At 57.5% G+C, this 20,819-nt stretch overlaps 1 protein-coding gene across 4 annotated transcripts in view; it reads right to left on the reverse strand.

The window, feature by feature from the left end:
• MAU2 (MAU2 sister chromatid cohesion factor) overlaps positions 1-20,819 on the reverse strand; it is a 28,667-nt gene continuing 7,848 nt past the window's right edge. The window contains exons 2-19 of one of the 4 annotated variants that reach the window (XR_012498048.1): positions 19,351-19,368; positions 18,899-18,964; positions 18,163-18,258; positions 16,585-16,679; positions 14,530-14,557; positions 14,056-14,211; positions 12,843-12,989; positions 12,672-12,762; positions 11,482-11,585; positions 10,917-10,994; positions 10,556-10,621; positions 8,560-8,650; positions 7,186-7,235; positions 6,898-6,975; positions 6,610-6,721; positions 4,030-4,120; positions 3,146-3,273; positions 1-2,754 (exon numbers count right to left, since the gene is read on the reverse strand). Coding sequence is in view for 3 of the 4 variants with exons in the window: in XM_019736812.2 (XP_019592371.1) it covers positions 2,680-2,754; positions 3,146-3,273; positions 4,030-4,120; positions 6,610-6,721; positions 6,898-6,975; positions 7,186-7,235; positions 8,564-8,650; positions 10,556-10,621; positions 10,917-10,994; positions 11,482-11,585; positions 12,672-12,762; positions 12,843-12,989; positions 14,056-14,211; positions 14,530-14,557; positions 16,585-16,679; positions 18,163-18,258; positions 18,899-18,964; positions 19,351-19,368 (1,566 nt within the window). In the remaining variant the exon portion in view is untranslated. The remainder of the gene's footprint in view (positions 2,755-3,145; positions 3,274-4,029; positions 4,121-6,609; positions 6,722-6,897; positions 6,976-7,185; positions 7,236-8,559; positions 8,651-10,555; positions 10,622-10,916; positions 10,995-11,481; positions 11,586-12,671; positions 12,763-12,842; positions 12,990-14,055; positions 14,212-14,529; positions 14,558-16,584; positions 16,680-18,162; positions 18,259-18,898; positions 18,965-19,350; positions 19,369-20,819) is intronic. The other 3 variants (XM_019736814.2, XM_019736813.2, XM_019736812.2) reach the window with 3 other exon arrangements.

Consider the following 20,819-nt stretch of genomic DNA (forward strand, 5'->3'; position numbering starts at 1 on the left):
TGTTGGCTCCTGCAAGTGATTTTACTTTGAATACAAAGGAAAAGAAATCCACAAACAAGAAGCTAAGTTCTATGGTTATGTCTTTTAAACAATATTTTGCATTTATAATTTTTTGTTTTCCTGATTAAAAGCACCAGCTGAAGTTACAGGCTGCTAAAACCATATTACAAACCTGTTAAAAGACGTTACGCCAAACATACTTATTAAAAACCCTTTAACAAGAGACAATGCGACCACACACTTGCCCACCCTGCCAGGCAGCCCTTATCCCAGTTCCTTGCCTGTGCTCCCAGGAAGTGGGAAGGGGAGTGCCGACCCCAGGGAGGTGACTCTCACCCAGCCCGTGGGTGCCTCCTGGGACCTGGCAGAGGGAGGCGGCGCAGCACCCCAGACCCGCAGGCCCAGGGCCACCACTGACAGGAGGTGGGTGGAGCGAGCACACGAGGGTCTAACCAGCTTTCAGCAACGGACCTGCAAGGGGTCCTGCTACAACTGCACACCCTGTGAGCTGAAGCTGAGAGTTTTTAATCTGCTTTTTCTACACACTTAGCTCTATGACACTTGTGCAATGTCTCCCTGGTGGCTTCCTTGCTTGTCTTAAACTCTTATGATTGAGAAACTGTGAAGCACTGAATGTGGACTCACAGAAAGGTATGTATGGCAGGTTGATGTCATCAAAAGATGCCGCAGTGAAGGGGAGGTTCAAAACCACGCACGTGGTTTGGTTCCCATAAAGCTACAGTGGAATATTAAATATCGAGTACTGAATTTGTAACTGTAAACTTAAGAACTTATCCTTAACTTTACACATACGTAGATAACAGAGTGGTCACTAAAAGCACTTTAACATCGGAACAGATGTTAAGTTTTGAGGTTCTTATTTCAACTGCTCTACATACAAAATGCCCTAGAAGCAAAGAAAGGCTCAAATAAATACGCAGATGAACAGGATACGCAGCGTGACCGAATGAACGTGGGTCTGGAGAGGCTGGACAGCGTGGGAACCAGGCCGGCAGGTGCAACTTGTGGCGAGACAGGGTCTCCATCCCTCGGGTGGAGGTCTGGGGGACAGCCTTGAGGGGGGAGGAAGACGAACAGGACAGCTTGTGGCTGGGATTACAGTCTAGGGGTGTCAGCCAAGGGGGCAGCCCTGGGCAGCATGAGACAGGGCCAGGTGTTTTTGGGTGACGCAGAAATGGTGGGTCCTCTTAGGACAAGCCCCGGTCAGCCCCTCCCTCTGAATGGCGGCTCACTTGCTTGCCTGTCACTGGCCCCCAAATGGGGAGCAGGGCGCTGCCACCAGCCTGGTAAGGGCAGAGGCCCAACGCAGGGTGATTTGCTGAGAGCCCTGCTTGTGGCTAAGGCACACCCAAGCTCAGGGCCCTAGTAGCTACCTGAGCAATGCCAGATCCCAACGTTCCTTCTGTCAGATACTGAGGTTTCCAGAAGCAGCCTTCACAGTGCAAGGGTAACGAGACTCAAACCAACAAGACACCCTGACCAGCGAGAACACTCACCACCCCTTGGCAGGGAGCTGCTCCCAGACACCGGAAGCTGGAGGAGGTGGCTGCCTCGATTGCCCCCAATTCTACCATCACCACTGGGGCACCTCCCAGACTATCCAAGAGGTGCACAGAACCGAGCACGCTGTCTGGTCCAGGCAGAACCTCCTGGAGTCCAGCTCGGGAAGAGGTTTCAATGCTCTCCTGAGACCCCAGGCAGGCAGGTCTCCTCCTCTTCCTCCTTCCTGAGGGCAGGGTCCACTGAGCTCCAGGCATCTGCGAACGTCCTCTGCCTAGGAGGCCGCAGAGTTGCCCCAGCCCCTTTGTTCGGCACCCTGAGTTGGGCTGAGAAGGGTCCTCTCTTCTCTCCCATGCTTCCTACTCCGCAATACAGATGCTGACAGGGAAAGGCAGCTGGTGCAAACGGGAATCTCAGCTCTGGCTCCAGCTCTGAGAATCAACACACACGCACACACACACATGCACACCCGTGGCTACAGCACAGGCCCCTAGAGCCAGTCAGTGATCCAGTCAAGGTGCAGAAGTTTGGAAGGTGAGTTCCTGGGTCCCCAGGGCCCCTGGCTAGAGGCCCCAGCTGTCAGAAGGAAGGACGCTGGAGAGAAAAGCAAGCTGGGAAAAGCATGGTAGCAGGACGTGCACTTTTGTCCCTGACATGTGCCATCACTTCCTCCTTCCAATTTTTGGCCAGAAACCAGAGTCTTGCCTCTGGCCTCTGGAAGCTGCCATGAGAGCAGAGGAAACACTCCAGCCTGGCACAGAAGCCCAGTGATGGAAGTCACGTGGCGATGCCCCGGGGGGCTGCCCACCCTGGCACTCCCTGCGTAGACAGGCTCCCCACAGAAGGGGTAATTCAGACATGGAGCAGGACTGGCAGTTCACGTCCACTTTAAAGGATGGCTCCCATCTCCCCCCTGTGAACCTCAGCACTGGGGTCCTGTGCGCAACAGGAAGGCGGGCCGGCCCATCCTGGGAGGGTAGGAGTCAGCCCTGCACAGCCCCAGGGAGTTGGAAGCTCTGGAGACAGCTGGGAAAGAAGCCTGGGAATGCCGTGACAGCATGCCTCCAAGGGACGCTCAAGTGCCATCTGGGTGGAAGTCAGGGACACACCAGGCCCCACGGAGGCCCCGAGAAGCTGGGCAGCCCCCTCCAGGGGGCCTCACAAGAGGCTGGCCAGGCTGGTGTTGGGTCCATTCTGAGCTTGGAACTGCACGGGAGGCGGGCCATCTGTCCACTGCAGAAGGAGAGGACACACAGGTGAAGTCCTTCCTGGAGAGGAGCAGCGTGTGCTGGGCTGCGTGTCTGCAGCTGGAGCGCTGCCCCCCCCCCCCCCCCCGGGCTGCTCAGCCAGCCAGGGCCCTCTGTGCTCCACACCAGTCAGCTGGGCCCTGGGAAGCACCCTGTATCACCCTCTTGGGTGACTGGCGCCACCTCCCATATCCATGGGGCTCCCAAAGCCAGGCCACGTTAGGGATTGATGGAGGCAGGGAGATGGTAGCCAAGTGTGTACTTCCTCCGCAGGGAGTCTGCCCCACTCCCTGGGGGCTCCAGCCCAGGTAAGCCGGCCCCGAGGAGCCAACAGCACCCCTATTCTGCCTCCACCCTCCCCGTCCCCGAGCCCGTACCGTGATGAGGTTGTGTTCGGGGAGGCTGCAGGCTTCGATGTGGTCCTGGAGCAGCTGCTGCGAGAAGTTCTGGTGCATCTGGGCAGCTTCGTGGGCGTCCATTGCGTTCCCGCAGGCCTTGTTCAGGTCTGACGGGGGTGCACACAGGGTGAGTCCACCTTGCCCTGCCACTGCTCCCATGCCCTCCCCTCGGGGGTAAGGGGTGCCCTAAGTTCACACCCAAGCTCCGCCAGGGGGTTCCTGTGCACCGGACACGTCACCTGCCCTGAGCCCTGTCTCGGGGTCAGCCAAGCCCACCTGCCAGCAGCCCTCACAGGTGCCCTCCTGAGGTCCCAAGTCACGTGTCCTTGGATGTGGGTGAGCAGTGGGACACACGGGCACACACAAAGGCTGGTCGCATACGGGAGCTTGCCAGAGTAGGGCACCCCATATCCGTGTGAGGCAGGGCTGAACGGGCCCACAAAGCGCGCGGCGGACAGGCGCAGCCTGCGTCCTGCCTCCTGCCTCCTCCCCAGGCTCCGGGTGAGGCTCTGTGAGTGGGGCAGCAGCGGGAACAGCACGGCGGCCCACTGAGTGCCTGCCCTGCACCCACAGCATCCTGGCCTGGCCTGCCTGACGGGATGAGGCTGAGCGCCAGGGCTCACAGCCAGGTGTTCACCCAGATGCCAAGAACCAGCCCTATGGGTTCTGGAAAGGCCGCACCAGACCCTGTGTTGAGCTGACCCCACGAACGAGCCCAGTGCCCACTGCCCTCAAATGGCCTCCCAAGAACCCAAGAATGTCCCAGAAATGGGACTGTGGCCTGCGGAGACCATGTGAGCAGAGACTGCACAGAGCTTACTCAGCAGCTCTGCTCTCTGAGAAGGGCCGGCGGCCACACTCACCTCTCAGCAGGGCCGACGACCACAGCTGCACCGACATGTCCGGGATCTTGCTGGCCAGCTGCATGGCAGGCACGACCATGTTGTTACTCTCCTGTCAACCAAGAGCAGCAGGGAATGGGGCGGAAGGGACAGGCCAGGGACAGCCCGGGCCCCACCTGCCATACCTAGCCCAGGCTGCGCCCTCCTCCTGCTGCCTGGCAAACTCCTACTCCTACTTCGCAGTCCATCTCACATGGACCCTATGAAGTACTCCTCAACTACCCTGGGGAAAAATGAACTGCCGTCGCTCCATGGCTCTGTGTGTGGGCACGGCTGTCAGGGCAAGTCCAAGTGCCTCTGCCTTTGTCTTTCTCAGCAGAGAAGACGGCACTGATGGCGGTCAGCTCTGGACCCAGATCAGGAGCCGATGACAAAGGCAGATTCCAGAGTCCCAGGGCCTGGGAGGAGGCAGCAGAATGGACAAAGGAGGGAGAAGGCCGCTGCCATGGGAGGCCACCTCAGACACAGGGACACTGTGAACCCCCTAACCCTGGCTGCACAGTGATGCCACCCCCGATTCCCAGGATGAGCTGAGGGAGAGGCATTGGGGGCCATGAATACCCATTCTGAACTCCACGGTGACCAGCAACACTGCTCCATCCCCTCTCCTCGGGCTGAAATGTTGGGTTCAGGGTGACACTCGGAGAACTCCCGACACCGCAGCCCAGGGAACACGTGGCACATAGCTGAGAGACTTACAAATCCTCAAAGCCAACTCCTGGGCCCGGCTTCCACACAGCCACGGGTCTGCGGGCACTACTTCTTAGGCACACAGAAGCCCAGTGACTTCACACTGTCCTGACTGGCACCTTGAAGATGAGTTCCAGGTGGATCTCAAAGTGTTTCAAGACTGAACCGAGACCTGCCAAGACCTCTGAATGCACAGCACAACAGGAAAAACCACCCTCCTCTGCCAGGCCTGGGGCTGGGCCTGTCTGGAAGCCACCTGAGGGAGTGTACCCCTCGGCTCTCCCAGGCAGGCTCCCCTATGCCAGCTTTGGGTTGCCACACAGAATCTGGTTTTGAAGATGTGTGATCCTGAGGTGTCCTGAGTGAGGCCGCCCACAAATTGCAATGCCCAGGGACACTAGCCTGGCAGGCCCAGAGCGGGGTTGGCTGTGTCTCACAGTGTCTCCCTCAGACCTAGAGTTGCTTGAGGCAAGTCCTGGGTCTGGTGGCTCTTGGGGGCCCATGTCACCCCATATGGGCCTAAGCAAACAGGGAGCAGTGCAAGGACCCAAATAAGCTCTATAAGATGCCCCGGGATCACCCCAAACATGAACCAGAACTGTAGCTAAAGAGCTGCTTTGGTCACCCTGCCCCATCCAAGGTGGCTTCTGAAGACAGGGAGGTCTGGTTCTCAGCCTGGGTCTGTAGTTTGGCCCTGTGTGCCCTTAATCTCCCCATCTGGAAATGGAATAATCACAGCCACCTCACTGAGACACAGGCATGCAGCCCGTACTCAGTGGGACCTCGTGCAGCCCTGACACACACACTGTGGCCACTATTCCCACTATGCTCAGAGGCTGAAGGGCAGGGTGACAGAATGTTCTAGAAGGAGCAGAGCTACACTCAGAAAAGAGCTCCCAGAGCTCAGCTTCATCCTTTGGGGGTAGTGACATGCCCAGCGTTCAGGCCCTAGTCACCAGGACTTGAGTGGCAGAGCCCGTTGGCCTTGGCAAATGCTTGTTACACGGTTGTGGGGAGGGGAACCTGACAGGCTCATTAAAAATGCTTATTCTTAGGGAGTCTGAGCAGATGAAACTTTACAGGCCAAGATATCTGACCAGTGCCATCTGACCAATGAAAACAGCTCAAGTCAGGTTGGCTAAACTATAGAGCAGATGCTGCTTCAAAATTCTCACTGCCATTAAAAAAAGCTCTGATACAGTGATGCAGAGAAAGACAAGATGTAAAATTATAAAACAGCCTAACAAATAACATCTATGTGTGGGCAGAGGTGGGTGGTGAAAAGACCTGGAAGACAGAGGACATGCATTGATTTTCAACTTTGCTATTCAGAATTTCTACGACAAACATGTCGTATTTTATAACGTGGACAAATTTTTTCTTTAAAAAAATGAAAGGCCTTGTGAGGTCAGTGGGTGAGAGCAGGCATCGGTGTACACCCGATGGGGAGATTCGGGGTTGGCTCATCCACCAGGACCAGCCCCCGGGCACTCTGGGTAAAGGTGGAAACGAGGATGACCTGATGATACTGTGTGTGGTGGGCAGTGACAGAACCGACGGGCTTCTGACCGAGAGGACAGCTCTCTGTCCCAGGTGTTAACAGGAAGGGGACCCTGCCTCAGCCCTGCCAGCTCCAGGAAGCCCTAAGGACCCAAAGCTCCCTGGTCCTGCCCCCCAGGCTGTGTGAGCCAGGGCACCCCCTAGCCTCATGGAACAGTAGGGACTGGGGGGGTTACTGAAACAGGATCATTGAGGGAGGGGCAAAGGAAGCAAATCACTAACTGGTGGTGCCCCCCACCCCCTCAGCACCACGATGGCCCTCTGCCTCTCGGCCCAGCCCCGGGCACTCACCCTGTGGTTGCCCAACACGTAGAAAATGTGGCCCAGGAGCACCAGGGAGCAGGCCGTGAGCCGGTTCAGGTCCTCTGCATTGGACATCTTCAGAGTTTCTCGCAGAAACCTCCTGCGTGAGGAAAAGACTGCGGCTCCATCAGAACGCCTTTGGGAGAGGAAGAGGCAGCCACGGCCTCATGGCCCTGGGCAGAGGCCGCCTGGTTTGGGGACAGAAGGTCTGGGCACACAGGGGGAGAAAGCCACCCAGAGGGCCAGCCCCGGCCACCTGCCCTCTCCCACACTCACTTGGCCTCGTTGTAGCGTCCCTGGAAGAAGGAGAAGAGCCCACGCACATAGAAAGCCGCCGCTCGGAGGCAGTGTGAGCTGGGGGGAAGGGGAGCATCACACCTTAGTGGGGTTCTTGGGAATGCAGGCTTACAAAAAGGGAGTGGATGGGGTGGGGTGGGTGGGTGGGTGCGAGGTGCAGGAGTAACAGGGCAGCCAGGGGCCCCACATGGGCACTGGCGTCACCCTGGAGAGCAGAAAAAGCGTAAGGCAGCTGGGAATGTGGGACCTCCACGCAGGGCCACCTACCTGACAGGGAAGCTGTGGTCGGGGTTGATCCTCTCCAATAAGCTGTACAGCTGCGGAAGAAATGTCAGTTGGGATCACTCTGCATTTCTAAACGTGAGAGAGTTCGGCTCCAAATAGGCGACCTAATTGACTAGGGCTGCCTGCAATTCTCTGATCCAAGCTGACAGCGTCATGTCCTCACCCCAAATCCCACGCCTCAGCGTCCTGCTGAGGGCAGGACCCACGAGGACAGGTGAGGGAACTACAGGACACTGTACAGGCTGCTCAGTTTCTTATACCCTCATGGGAATCATGCCTCTAGTGTGAAGGCTCTGGGGCAGGGGCCTCGTACCCAGTCTACCCTGCCCTGTGCCAGGTGAAGGGGTCGGGTCACATGGGAACTGTCCAGTCCCAGATTTTCTATGGTCAGAGGGGCCTGGCCTGGACTGGCAAGGCAGTAAGATGAGCCCACATGGGCCTGGTGGGATGGGGGTGGGGTTTATCCAGAGGTGCAGGGACCTGGGAGGCTGACAGGGAGTGCTGTGACTGACGTTCTAGGTCCCCTCTGGCTGCTCTGTGGAGACTGCACTGGTGCTCAGGTGGCTTCCGGTGCCTCCACAGCCCCTCCAGGAGATAGACCGGGGGTGGGGGCAGGGGGGCAAAGACACAGGGGAGCTGAGTTCCCTCCTGACGCACCAAGCGTGACCCACAGAGCCCATGCCTGGCCCTCAGATGACTGCCACTGCTTCCTGGCTGCCAAGCAGCCTAGGCTGGGCTTTCTGCTCCCTGTAGCGCAAAACATCCAAACCAACCCAGAAGCTGGGAGGTCAGCGAAGCTTTCTGTAGACAAGAGATGATGGTAGCCTGAACTAAAATGAAGGCCCTGGGGTGGAGAGAAGTGGCTGAATCTGACAGACTCTGGAAGCAGAATCTCAGGGCTGAGCAGGGGAATCCCAGGGCTGAGGTGGGGTTGCAGGGAAACCTGGTGTGAGCGCACTTGTCCAGGGAAGTCAGGCCCTGGGCCCCCTCTCCCCACACCCCGTGACCCTGAGTCTGTGGCCTCAGGACAAGCTGGGGCCCAGTGCGGACGACTGCCCAAGTTGCTGCTCTCCCGAAAGGAACCACGAGGCCTCACTGTTGTTCTACAACAGATAGCTTAGGGTAGAAGAAACTGGATGTGCTTGGGAGATTCAACAAAGCTTGGCTCGTTTTCAATAGGGACAAGTGGGACATGGCCAGGGAACATTTCTGTTCCAGATGTGGCCTCCCCCAGCAACGCCACACTCTAAGCACAGATACGCTGGTGCTACTGAGATGGCTGGTGCCCAGGACACTTCCCACCCCAGCCCCTGAATAAGAGTCGAAAGAAAGGATACCAAACATGAAGCATGTCACCTACTACCTCTTGGTGTCTATTTCCTTCCCGTATATACACACTCGCCAGGTTGGTCACGATGAAGGCCCACAGCTCCTGGTGGTTGGTGAGCTGGAACAGGGACACAGGGCGTTAGGGGCTGCTTACAGCATCGGAGCCACCCAAAAGCTCCCTGGTGGCTACTGTGGAACCTCCTCTTCTCTTCATCTCAGACACACACACCCCCGCCTCCTCCTAAACCCAACAACAGTAGAGCTGTTAGTTCTTTTCGCTATACAACTGTCATCTGCGTTATGAGAAACTTAGGAAACAGAAAAAGAAACCAGCCGCCCTGATTCTGCTCTCAGAACACACTACATTTTGGTCTATTTTCTGCTTGTTTCTCAGGACTGAGACCTGGGCACCCCTCCCTCCACACCACGGCTGGCGACCCTGGGAGCCTGTGCTCGCTGATCAGAAGCGGCACGTGCCAGTCCTGGGGAGTTCCCTGCCAGGAGACAGGCAAGAGACGCTGCCAATGGCCAGTGGCGGACGGACTGTTGTCCCAGCTCTTCTTGGGGACTGAGAATGGCCGAGAGAGACTGAGCTGAGTGGCCCAAGCATTACGCAGACCGTGGTTCCCAGCGGGGCTGAGTGAGCACAGATGTGCAAGAGGTTGGGGTGTCTGGGGAGTGCAGACCACACCCACAGGCGAGGCCCAGGGGGACCCCTGATGCAGCAGAGCCACTCTGGTTCGTCTGCTGTAGGACCCCAGAAGAACTGTGTTTGGGACCAGAGGAGTGGGGTCCTTCTCCTGGCTGCCCTGTTGCTCTGCCACTGTGTCCTGGCTGATGGGGGACTCCCGGGGCACACACAATCAGTAGCTGCCATGGAGACGAGGGAGGCCAAGAGACCTTCATGGGCCTGTGATAACTGTAGGCAGCACGGGGTGGGTGTAGGGGTTCCTGGTAGCCTGAGCCGACTGGGGCCCAGAGCAGCAGGCATGAATGGAAGGTCCTGGAAGGCCATGGGAGTGGGCACTGTCTACTCTTCAGACTCTGGTGTGCTGCCTGTACCCATAGCCACGTGGAGCACCTTGGAGGAGGAGAAATGCTGCCCGAGCCCGACCCTGGGAGTGAAGATGTCTGGAGGCTGGCATGAGAAGCAGAGCGCAGCTTGCTGTCATGACAGTCAGGATATGCCCAGTGACCTCGCCTGAGTTCCACGGCTGCCCCCACACCCCATCTCTGCCTGGGGCCTCCCCAGGACTACCGGAAGGAAGCTATCGCCAGCCTCCTTTTCCTGGGAGGACATGGGCCCCAGGTGAGGATGTGCTTGTCTGGCCCTAATGCTAGGTGGGTAGAGCTGAGAACTGCCACTGGGCTGTGAACGCCCAGGTCCGTAGACTCTGGGAGGACGTGGCACCGGCCTTCTCCCAGGGCCCGATGGGGCCCCATCTGAGGCTAGGACACTCCCTATTGGAGCTCCCTTCCCACCTGGCAGTCCCGCTGTCCTCTGCCCCCAGAGCACCCAGGTCGTAGAGCTGATGCTGGGTTACAGGATACCCAGCTTCCTGTCTCAGCTCTGCCAGGGGGCAGCTCTGGGGAGCTCCTAAAGCCCTCGAGGGACTGCATCTTCAGCTATAACACAAGCCGTCAGCAGCCTGGTGGGCTACTGGGAGGGCTGGGAATCAGGAGTGAAAGCGGCAGAACAGGCTGTTGCACCAGCAGGCGCCAGGCTCTTCCTGGTAGCTGCCTTCCGGTTTAGCGGGGGAAGCCCCACCCCAGGTGGACCAGGGGGCCCCTGCCCACAGCTATCCCTTGACAGGCTGTGCTTGTCCCCGTCTGAGCAGCACGGGACCTGCCGTGGAAAGCCCTGGACAAACAGTGCATCACTGCCACAGTCAGTATCAGGCTGAATGCTGCAGAGTCAGCCGACGACCACAGGTTTGCGCGGCAGCCATCCTCATCAAAGCCCACGCCTGCCTCCTCACCGAGAAGCACCGCCCGCCCCACACTGTGCGGGCCGGCACCTTACCCGCAGGGCTGTGGTGAACTGGGCTTCCGCGTTGTCCATGCAGTTGACGGAGACACAGTACAGGCCCTGGAAGAAGGAGGCGCTGAGGGCTGGAGGCCGCACTGCTCGCCTTGAGCCGCACAGCTGCACCCGAGGAGCCTGCCCAGTGACTCTATGAGCCAGCTACCCTGAGCCTTTGCCCTGGCGAGGAGGCACAAAGGAGGCATGCTGAGTTATTCCCCCTCCCGGGACGTCCGTCAACTTGGACTCGAGGTGCCTGTTGGAGTGAAGCCCACTGGGAAGGTTCTGGATTCTACCTGAGGTGACAGCCACAGGGCTGCTCCCTGGAATGGGGCTGGGGAGGGCAGTCCCGTGTACTCACCAGCAGCGTGTGCAGCTGTGCCGCGTGGTTGGAGAAGAGCCGGGGTGACTGCTGGCATAGCTGGCAGACCTGGGAGATCTGCCGGAAAAAGAGCATGCCCAGCGTCACTGAGGACCTGGTGTCCACCTCCCGCCTGCCCTAACTCAGCACCAAGTTCCACGGACGTGCCCGTCCTGAGGGCAAAGGGCAGCCAGGACCTCCTTGAGGACAGTGACCCTTGTCCATGACCCGCCCTCTCCTCCCTTTCCAATGTGTCTCAGCCGTCAGCACCTTTGCCCTGCTCAAGACCTTGTGCCCTCTCAGGAAGGTGGGCAGCAGGGGTGTCATGGGGCAGGGAGGAGATGGCCATCAGGGGGCCTCCAGTCCCCAGACCCCATATTCCTTGGGCATGTGAACGGTTAGGAAAAGGCCCACGGATGTCTGTGTTGGACTGTTTGATCAACTGTGCCCATGCAGGGTCCCAAACAGCCAAGGTACAGTGAAATGACACAGAAGGACGTCCTGACGAGCACACGGTGACTCCTGAGACCCGCCCACCCCGCGCGTGTGGCCCCGGCGGCCTGACCTCTTGCAGCGCAGTGGCCTTGTGTCCTGTGACGAGCCTGCACATGATGATGTGCTCCAGCAGGATGACTTGGAAGGACGACAGGATGGGGCTGCAGTCGAGCACTGGGGGCAACAGGGCAGTGAGCGCTCGGCTGCGGCTGGAGAACCTGACAGCGCCGACCACCACGCCGACCCCTCAACTCCTGGGTCTGAGCCGACCTGCTCCGCTGGGCAGGCACCAGCCCGGCACCCAGCCTGTCACATGACTTGTGCCCACTACACACCTGAGTGAGGGGTTCATCTCCCTGTCCAGGTGGGAAGATGGGATCCCAGCAGGTTCTGGTGACCAGAGTGTTCTAAGCACAAGACCTCCCCGGAGGGACCTGTTTCTCACCCTCACCCACACGATCCAGCCTCATGCTCAGGAAGACTCTCGATGCGATGGGTTCAAAAAATGTTGACGTTGCCCGGAAAAGTAAGATGGTGTAACAGCACCAGGTAGCAGTGAGGGAACCCGGTTCCTGGCTGCCCCAAGCAGCTGTCCTCACATTGGCACCAGACAGCACAGCCCTTTCCCAACTAGGCTGGAGGGAATGAACTACGATCCCTAAGGGCTCTGGTTCTCTGGCCGAGGGCTGCTCCCCCAGCAGCATTGATGAGGGCATAAGGAGTGGGTGAGCAGGTTAACAGGTGACAGGGACATTGAACCAGGGCTCTGGTTGCCTGCCTGTCAAAGGTCCCTGGTCCCACTGGCTGGATCAGTCAAGCGTCCAGGAAGAACCCACTACCTCCTGGGTACATGCTGTTAGTCAGCAAGAACCAAGTTCCACCCCAGCCTCACCCTGAGCACAATCCACGTGACAACACTGATAATAGCAGTCACGACCTGTGTCAGCTGAGTACTGTTGTCTCAGCAGGCCCCGATGGGACCCTGCCGTCACAGCCATCTTGTGCAGTGGAGGAGACAGGACAGAGGTGGCACAAGGCCCCTGGCCAGGGACCAAAGGTCAAGCGCAGTCCTGGACTGCTCTGCCCCAACCCTAGGTCACCCCTATGTGCCAACTGGGTAACAAGACCCACGGGGCAGGGACTCATGGGGACCACTTGGCACTGCAGTCCTTCAGGGTTCTTCAGGCCCAGCACAGAGGGGGCAGTCGGGCTGCCCATCGGGGGGCGCTGTGGCCATGTGACCCACCCAGCCCAACTTACTCTTGAGCTTCTCCAGCTGCATGAGGGCCTTGTCTGTGTACTTCTGGGCCTTCTCCAGGTAGCCAGCCTGCATGGAGTGCATCACGGTCACCTGGCGACAAGACCAGATGGTGGCGGTCACCGGGGCCCTCTCCTCGCCTGCTTGGGCCCCAGCCTCAGCCCCAGACTCACCAGGTAGACGAGCACACACATGTGCTCCTTGGGCAGCCAGTGGAAGAGGTCGGCAGGATTACTGGGCAGGATCTCGTCATCGTGCAGCGTGGAGATGGTCTGGATACACTGCTGCAGCTGTTTCAGGCATGGCTTCACGCTCTTCACCTGCAGCACGCAGACGACAATGCACACCTGAGCACGCGCTCACTCCCACGTGCCAGCTCACCAGCCCCTTCTTCCCGGGAGCTTCCGCCATGCCCACCACCTACAGGAAGCCGTCCTCCAGATGGCTCAGCAGGCTCTCAGCGGGTCACCTGTGGCCTGAGACTCAGCCACTGCCAGTGCTGGGCCCAACACCAAGGCCCGGAAGAGGCCTGGCCAAAGACCCTGCATGAGCCACGTTTCTTCCGTCCTGCAGTGACCCTACGAGGGCAGCACAGGGCTGGGGCAGCTAACAGTAACCCTCGGGGATGGGAAGTGGCATCCTGGACCCAGGAGTCCTGCAGGCACCATGACTCATAGACTGGCCTTGGGGAACTGGGAAGCCCTGTCCCAAGGCCCCACAGGACATCTCTGCAGCAGTTAGCACCCCATGAATCTACTCAGTGTTCCTATGGCCTGTGGCCCAACAGGCAAAGGTGGGCATGGCGGGTGAACTGAGGTTGCCCCTTCCCAAAAAAGAGGCCTGCCGGGGGCTCCACTGCCGCCTCCTAGCACATGAGAGGCGCAGCCTGTGGTGGGACCCTGAGACGGGGTGGGATGAGGTGGAGGGAGCTGCACCCCCAAAGGCTGAGACGTTCGCCCATAGACAGTACAGCCACTCCTCAACCACACGGGGATTAAGGACTTGAGTCTCAGACACAGCTGAGCCCGTCAGTCCCCACTCAAACCCCACAAAGCTCTCAGCAGCTGGGAGTGGTGGACAGACTCTGGCTTGAACACCTGCTCTGTCGTCAGGCAGCTTGCCAGAACCCTCACCATTTATTCTCATGGATTCCCCACGCTGCCCTTACAGACCTTCAACCGCTCACGCACCGGTGAATGCGTGAGGCCATGACTAAGCCCGCCACGAGGGCAGACCATCTTCGAAGTGACCTCTGCCTGCAGGGTCACAGCACTCATGCCAGCGCATGACAGGGTACGCGGAGAACCTAAACCCTGAATGAGGTGCACGTTGCAACAACAGAGCAGGTGCCCCGGCCTGAGCCCCCCGGGGGGAGGCACTACACACCTGCCCGGCATCCAGGTAGTGAGTCACCTGGAGCACCAGGAAGAAGACGCGCAGAGACTCCTTCTGGATGGGGTTCCCCTGCCAGTTCTCGACAATCTGTCCACAGAGGGTCAGCAGCGGGTGAACTTCCTGCAACTTACGCTCCATCAGCAGCAGCTGGGGAAGGAGAGGCGCAGGCGCTGGGGTCCCCTCGCGGGGCACAGGGCCACCATCTGCCCACCTGCCCACCCACCCACCGGGGGACTGCTGGACATGCAGACAGGCTGCAAAACCGAGCTGGAACTCGGGTCCAGGCTGCTCCTTCCTCGGCACAAGCCCCACAGCCTCGAATCGGAGTCCCACCCCTGAACCCAGGCAGGGCGCAGGGCCCTCGCTCTTGTGGCTGCCTGCTGTGCTTAAGGGTCTGGGCGCCCAAAGGGCTGCACCACGGTGAGTGGTGCCACACCAGCCCCGCCCTGTTTAGCCTCAACTTACCATCCCTTTGCTGAGCAGGAAGAGCGCCCTGGAAGAGAGAGAGGGAGTCAGTCTGTGAGGCCCAGGCGCCTCCTGGAATGACTGTGCCACCTCAACATTCACGGGGCCTAACAAGCCACCTCGAGGAATGGTTAAGCAGATGACAGCAGCTCCCGGTGGCCCCCAATGATGCTGGTTTTATTTATGAAACTGTTCTTTGTCCTAGCTGACTTTCTTTACTTTTTTGGCCTAATTTAGACACTCATGTGGCTCAAAAGCCCAGAAGACATAGACGGATGCTCGGAAAGCATAGAGGGGCAGGGTTTGCGATGGCAAGTCTGTCAGAATCTCACCCTCGCTGACACAGGTCAGGGTTCTTCATTGGTGGACAGCACAGGGTGGGAGGGAGGGCAAGTGTGCAGGATTGGGAATCTGAAACCAAACCTGCACCTCACGGTGGCCCCTCGGTGCCTCCATTTCCTCACCTGTGGCTAGCTGAGCACCCTCAGCGTCTCCTGAGCACGTAGGGGGTGAAATCTAGGAGAGCCCCAGCCGCACCCCCTGCGACAGGCAGCAAGGCCAGATTTCCATCGTCTCCCTTAAACCTTTCTGCACTTTCTAAATGCATGGGCACTGCTGTCATCACCGACAAATGTCATACAACGAGCATGTTAAAAAGTTTAGGAAACGGCTAAAACAACGAGGGAGGAAGCAGGGGAGGCAGCCGCTGCCTCTAGAAACAGCTGTGGTCATGCAGGGCCCACAGACCCCAGTTCAGTTTGTTCAACATCTCAGTCTCTGTCCTGCCAGCCTTGGCAGAGCCCGTGTGCAGCGGCCGACACCCCATCAAGTGGGCACCGTTCTGCCCGTTTTAGAGAACGAGGAGACTGAGGTGGGGAGGTCACAGTCACACAGCTTGCGAGAGGCTTGTGCTCTCGGCCACCACACCATTCCCCGTTGTGACCTCATGGTGTGGACACACTAGGGTTACGTTCTCGCTATGCAACCCCTGAAACCTCAGGTTTGGATCCTCACATCCAGGTCCCCACGTTGTCACCCAGGAAGCACTTGCTTGGAGGCCCTACATCGATGCTAGAGGGTCTGGGCCAGGAGACGCGCAGGCCGAGAACCTGCCCGCGGTGGCACAGCAGCCCACCTAGGGGCACACGTGAGTGAACTTGCACAGTGTGCGGCCACGCCGGGGCCCTGCAAGACGTGTCACCATGGACCCAGTGACGGCTGCAGCATGAGGGGGCCAGGAAGGACAAGGAGTGGGAGGCCAGATTGTGGGACAGCTGCCATCTCAGGGCAGGGTGGCCGAGGGAGGACAGCCCAAGGAAAGCCGCGTGGCCCCACATGGGCACTTGTAAATCTAGAACTCAGAGAATGGAGTTGGGGACCGTTCTGCCCCAGCAACTCCATGGGATAAGCTCAACTCTGTGAAACAGAACTTTCCAGAACCCCAACGCATACAACAGAATAAGAGCACTGTTGCCTTTTCTTTGACAGGAAAAAGACAGACTAGAGGCTGTCACCGAGAGCGCACAGTGAGGCGCCCATAGCCTCTGACCCGACCCCCAACCTCAGGGCATGAATCGACAGACGGTCTAAGCAGTTTTGTGCATAGCATGAACCTATGTGCCTTCTTTTATACAAACGCCTGCTTCTGTCTGCTGTCGTGCACTTAAAGTTCCTTGGCACCCGTAAGCGACACTGGAGTTGCCTCAGGTGTGGGGAGCAGGCCGCACACACCTTCCGCAAGCACCGTCCTTGCATCCGCACCACAAACGTGATCAGCCCAGCGAATCCTACGAACACTTTTTATTTCAGGAGATACCAGACCCTGCAGGTGCCAATCGTGTTGAGAATGCCGCCTGCCCCTCACCCTCACAGGCAACTCTCCAACTTCCCGAATCCATGGGGAAAAGGAAGCTGGTGTTGCTTGAATTTGTGCTTCTCTTACTAGGTGTGCGGTGACCACTATTTCATGCTGCAATGCCAACTCTATTTGTTGTCCAGGATCAAGAGGGCTGAGCTCTTTCCAAGTAAGACAGTGCGTGGGAAGAGGGTGCCTACCGTGTGTACTCGGATCCCACCACCCGGGCGTACTCGGCTCCCACGCCCAGCAGGTCACAGGCCGACACCAGGTCCTTCTCAAGTGTGTGCAGTTGCTGAAAAGGAGGGAGAGCAATGACCTCGCTTCCAAACTTCTTGCTTTACAGTACCCAGCACCTGACCTCAGTGCTCTGTTGGTGAGTGAAACTGAACCTCCTCACCCATCAACAAAATTGCCTCAGTGTCAGTTGTGAGCTAAATTAACCAAACCATGTCATCAATGTTAACTGCTCTGGGTACAGAACTGCTCTGCCCAGTGTACACCCTCTAAGCTTAATGGTGCGCAGAGCCAGCAGTTAACACTCACAGGCACGACGCCCAGGGCTGCACGAGCATGTCTGTGTGCTTTGCAGGTCGCCTTCAGAGGCCAGTCACTGGGGGAAGCCAGACGGGCCCCCAACAAGGAGGGACTCCTTCAGGGGAAAATGTCTGCGGGAGTTTCAAACCCAGAAGTCTCAACGGGCTGAGAGGAAGCGACACCAGTGGGGCCTCGCTCACGCCTGGGCTCCCAGGTACACGCAGCACTCTCCAACTCTGTGACCTGAGGCGTGTGCCTCACTGCCTGACCCGACTCCTATCTGCCAATGGACAAAGCACGCGTGGAGGAATTTAAGGAGACAGTGCTGTGTGGAGCAGCAGCAAGCCAGGAGGAAGGGCGCGGAAGTGCCGGCTGGGTGAGCTCTTCCCACTAGGGACCCTGAGCCACATCCTCCTGGGATGAGGGGCTCCTGCAGGGGGCAGGGAGTGGTTGCAGCTGAGGGCCCACACCCTGCATGCACAGGCCGGTGATGTAACTTTGTCAGGGAGGGTGGGCAAGAGGTGGTGTAGAGGGCTGGCTGGGTCAGGGACAGGAGAAGCTGGAGGCCGGCAGTGAGGGGGAGATGTGGGCAGCACCCAGGACAGAAGAGGTACCCCTCACGGTGGTGCCTATCCACCCCCCGAGCCTTCAGGCCCAATCGCTACCACCATGAAGGCCCAACCCAGAGAGCCCCCTCTACCTGAGCATTTCAGAGCGCTGGGACCAGGACACTAGCTCCATCAGGGGAACTGAAGGGAGATTGGGGTGGGGGGACCACGTGGAGCCCAGGTAAGGCTGCGCCCCAGCAGCCCTGCAAGGGCTTGACTCAGGCATTCAGTGCCCAACAGGCAGCCCCTTGGAATCCCTGTGCAGCTCTTAAAAAACATAGTGGGCTTCTGGCAAGAAATGCTTCCCAAATTTAAATGAACACAGGCTCAAGGGAGCACCAGGAGGGAGGGGAATGCAATGACACACCGCGAGTCGGCCCCCCAGGAGACAGGCACTCCCACTAATCACCCTGATGCTGAGTGCGAGGCTGAGCTAGGGACAGTGTAGATGACAGAGGCCGCAGGGGACTTGCGAGCAGGCTAAAGAACCATCCCTGTGTCTCTATCCACTTGGTGCAGCAGCCTCAGCAGGGCCTGTGTATCCTGGAGTCTGCCTTTATGGGTACTCAGGAGGGTGTGCCCCAAGGTCATGGCCCCCCACCCTCGCATCTGGGCCAGGCCCACAGTACTCACTGCTAGCTGGAAGAGCAGGCGGCAGTGCCAGTATGGGGTCTGCTGTGAGATTTGGATTGCTTTCCGCAGCAGTGGCTTTGCTGCATCGACAGAATTCTGAAAGGAAAGTCAGGTTTGGGGAGGAAAGGAGACAAGCCGGCAGGCAAGCTGCATTCCTTCACGCTCACCAAAAGGATGTGTGGGTTGCTGATTTACTTTTATTCAGAGAAGAAAAGATATTTTATTGGACTCACTGGCTGGGAAGCTTTTACATTGCTCTTAAAATAACTCATTCTGAAAGGAGCGTTAGTTTAAAATCTTAAACAGTCGAATTGGATGACAAGCGCCATTTTCTTATTCTGCAACGAGAGACGGGCCAGGGTTGTGAAGGACACACTCCCGCTGCCCAGGGAACCTCACACGCAGCTGCTCAAAGGGAGGAAGGGTGATTTTCAGCCACACCTGAGATCAGGAACCAGATGACAAAGATAAACTATTAATATAGGAACTGGTTCAGGAACTAATCTTTCGCCTAGGAATAAGGTTGTTTTCCAGCAAAGTCTTAGAAAAAGATTCTGCTGGCCCTTCTGAGAAGGTGACTACCCATGACCACGCTATGCCAGGGTGAGGGAGGTAGGAAAGTAGCAGGAAATGTTAAAAGCCAGAAGGGAGCCCACTCCTGAGAACACCCATTCACCATCGTGCCTTCACTAGCAAGACAGGGACTTGGTGCTCAGAAACCTTCATGGGTTCTTACCTCTTGACAGTATAATTCAGACAAAAGACTGGCTGCTTCAAATTTAACATCTTCAAACTGTGGGATCTAGTGACATCCGGTTAAGGAAGTACAGATGCCACAAAAAGGTCAGTTGAAAAGGAATAAAGCATGGGGGTTCTCACGCTGCAGAGGCTCGCCATTCAGGCGCATCCCACCTGCTCTGAAACCCCAAGTTCACATATTCCCCTGAAATCCCTGAGTTTGCTGCTGGCCAGGTGTGGAGCTGGCTGCTAGAGCACCAACAGGAGCATGGCACCAAGGGAGCCACTGGTCTGAAGGGGCAGCCACAGCCGAGCAGGGATTCTCCAAGTGGTCAGCGGGGAAGGGCCTAAACCCGCCGGGGGCATCATACCAGAGGGGCAACTTCGTAACACATTCTTTTTATTTCAATGGAGTATTTCTTAAAGGGAATGGTACCAGGAAAAGGATACTTGCTGTGATATCAACCACTGAAAGAGAAAGAGAAAAGGATTAATTCTCAGCCAAATGCTTGGCACGGGCTCACTGGCTCCATTTTAGGGTTTACACAGGTTGTCCTGTCACAAAGACTGCAGGTGTTCAGTTAAGCAGGTAGGTGGCCTGTGGGCTGTTTACCTCTAATCCAGCCACCAGAGCACACCTGAGGGAGAGGGAATGGGCACTTGCTTCCCTACTGACAGGGGCTTTGGGTTGGTTCCACTCAGCTCCTGAGTCAGAGTTACAGCCCCTCCCACTAGGGCCGCAATGCTTCCGAAGGGGGAAGGATTGCAGAGGAGCCCCTCCCGCAGCAAATCATGCCACAAGGAAATCAATTACAACTGGAAAGTGGGTTTGGGGGTATCAGTCCTTTCTGGAGAAGTAGCATTTAAAAGCTGCTTGGAAATCAGCCAAGTTAGCCTGAGGGGAGGGAGGTGGACTCCGGAAGAACCGGTGTGGTGTGGCCATTGCCTGGCCAGGAGCATGGGGACCATTCTAGAACCTGAGCGCCCCCTCCCCCTGCTGGCACACCTGTGGGACGTGCTTCAGACAATGACACACTCCCACTTGTGGACGGCTGTGCCATGGAGTTCCACGTTCTGACAGGAGGCAGTGAGCTCCAGGGCCAATCCACTGCACCAACCACACTGACCAGTCTGTCAGACCTTCCAGGACGCAAGCATTTTGCCTGACACTGTTTCTGCTGACCCATTTGTCCCACAGACATTCTCGTCTTGGTGGCTGTTGGAAGGCAGATCTGAAAACCCTGACTCGCCATGCTCTGTGGGAGATCGGCATGAGGCTGGGGACATCTGGGGCTGAGCCTGCCAAGAGTGGGTGCGCCTGCGCTCCTACTCAAAGGGGGAGTAGGAGGTGCTCCAGGCAGAGAAGAGCCTGGGAAAAGGCAGAAGACCAGGAAGATGAGGCTGGAAGGGGTGTCTGTACCACTCACTGGCAGTAGTGACTGCAGATTGCAACGCTCCAAGGTCCCTCATGGAGACTGACCTAATCAGAGGCGTGAAACAAAAGCACCCCAGCCGTTATGGAAGGCAGTGTGGAGGTTCCTCAAAAAATTACGAATAGAATTACCATATGACCCAGCAATCCCTCTCCTGGGTATCTACCCAAAAAATCCGAAAACATTTAGAGATAAAGACACGTGTGCTCCAATGTTCATTGCAGCTTTGTTTACGGTGGTGGCCAAGACATGGAAACAACCAAAATGTCCTTCGATAGATGAATGGATAAAGAAGTTGTGGTATATATACACAATGGAATACTATTCGGCGGTAAGAAAAGATGATATAGGAACATTTGTGACAACATGGATGGATCTTGAGAGTGTAATGCTGAGCGAAATAAGTCAGACAGAAAAAGCAGAGAACCATGTGATTTCACTGATATGTGGTATATAAACCAAAAGCAACAAAAGAACAAGACAAAC

This window comes from Rhinolophus sinicus, linkage group LG07, assembly GCF_036562045.2.
Source record: "Rhinolophus sinicus isolate RSC01 linkage group LG07, ASM3656204v1, whole genome shotgun sequence".
NCBI classification, from domain to species: domain Eukaryota; kingdom Metazoa; phylum Chordata; class Mammalia; order Chiroptera; family Rhinolophidae; genus Rhinolophus; species Rhinolophus sinicus.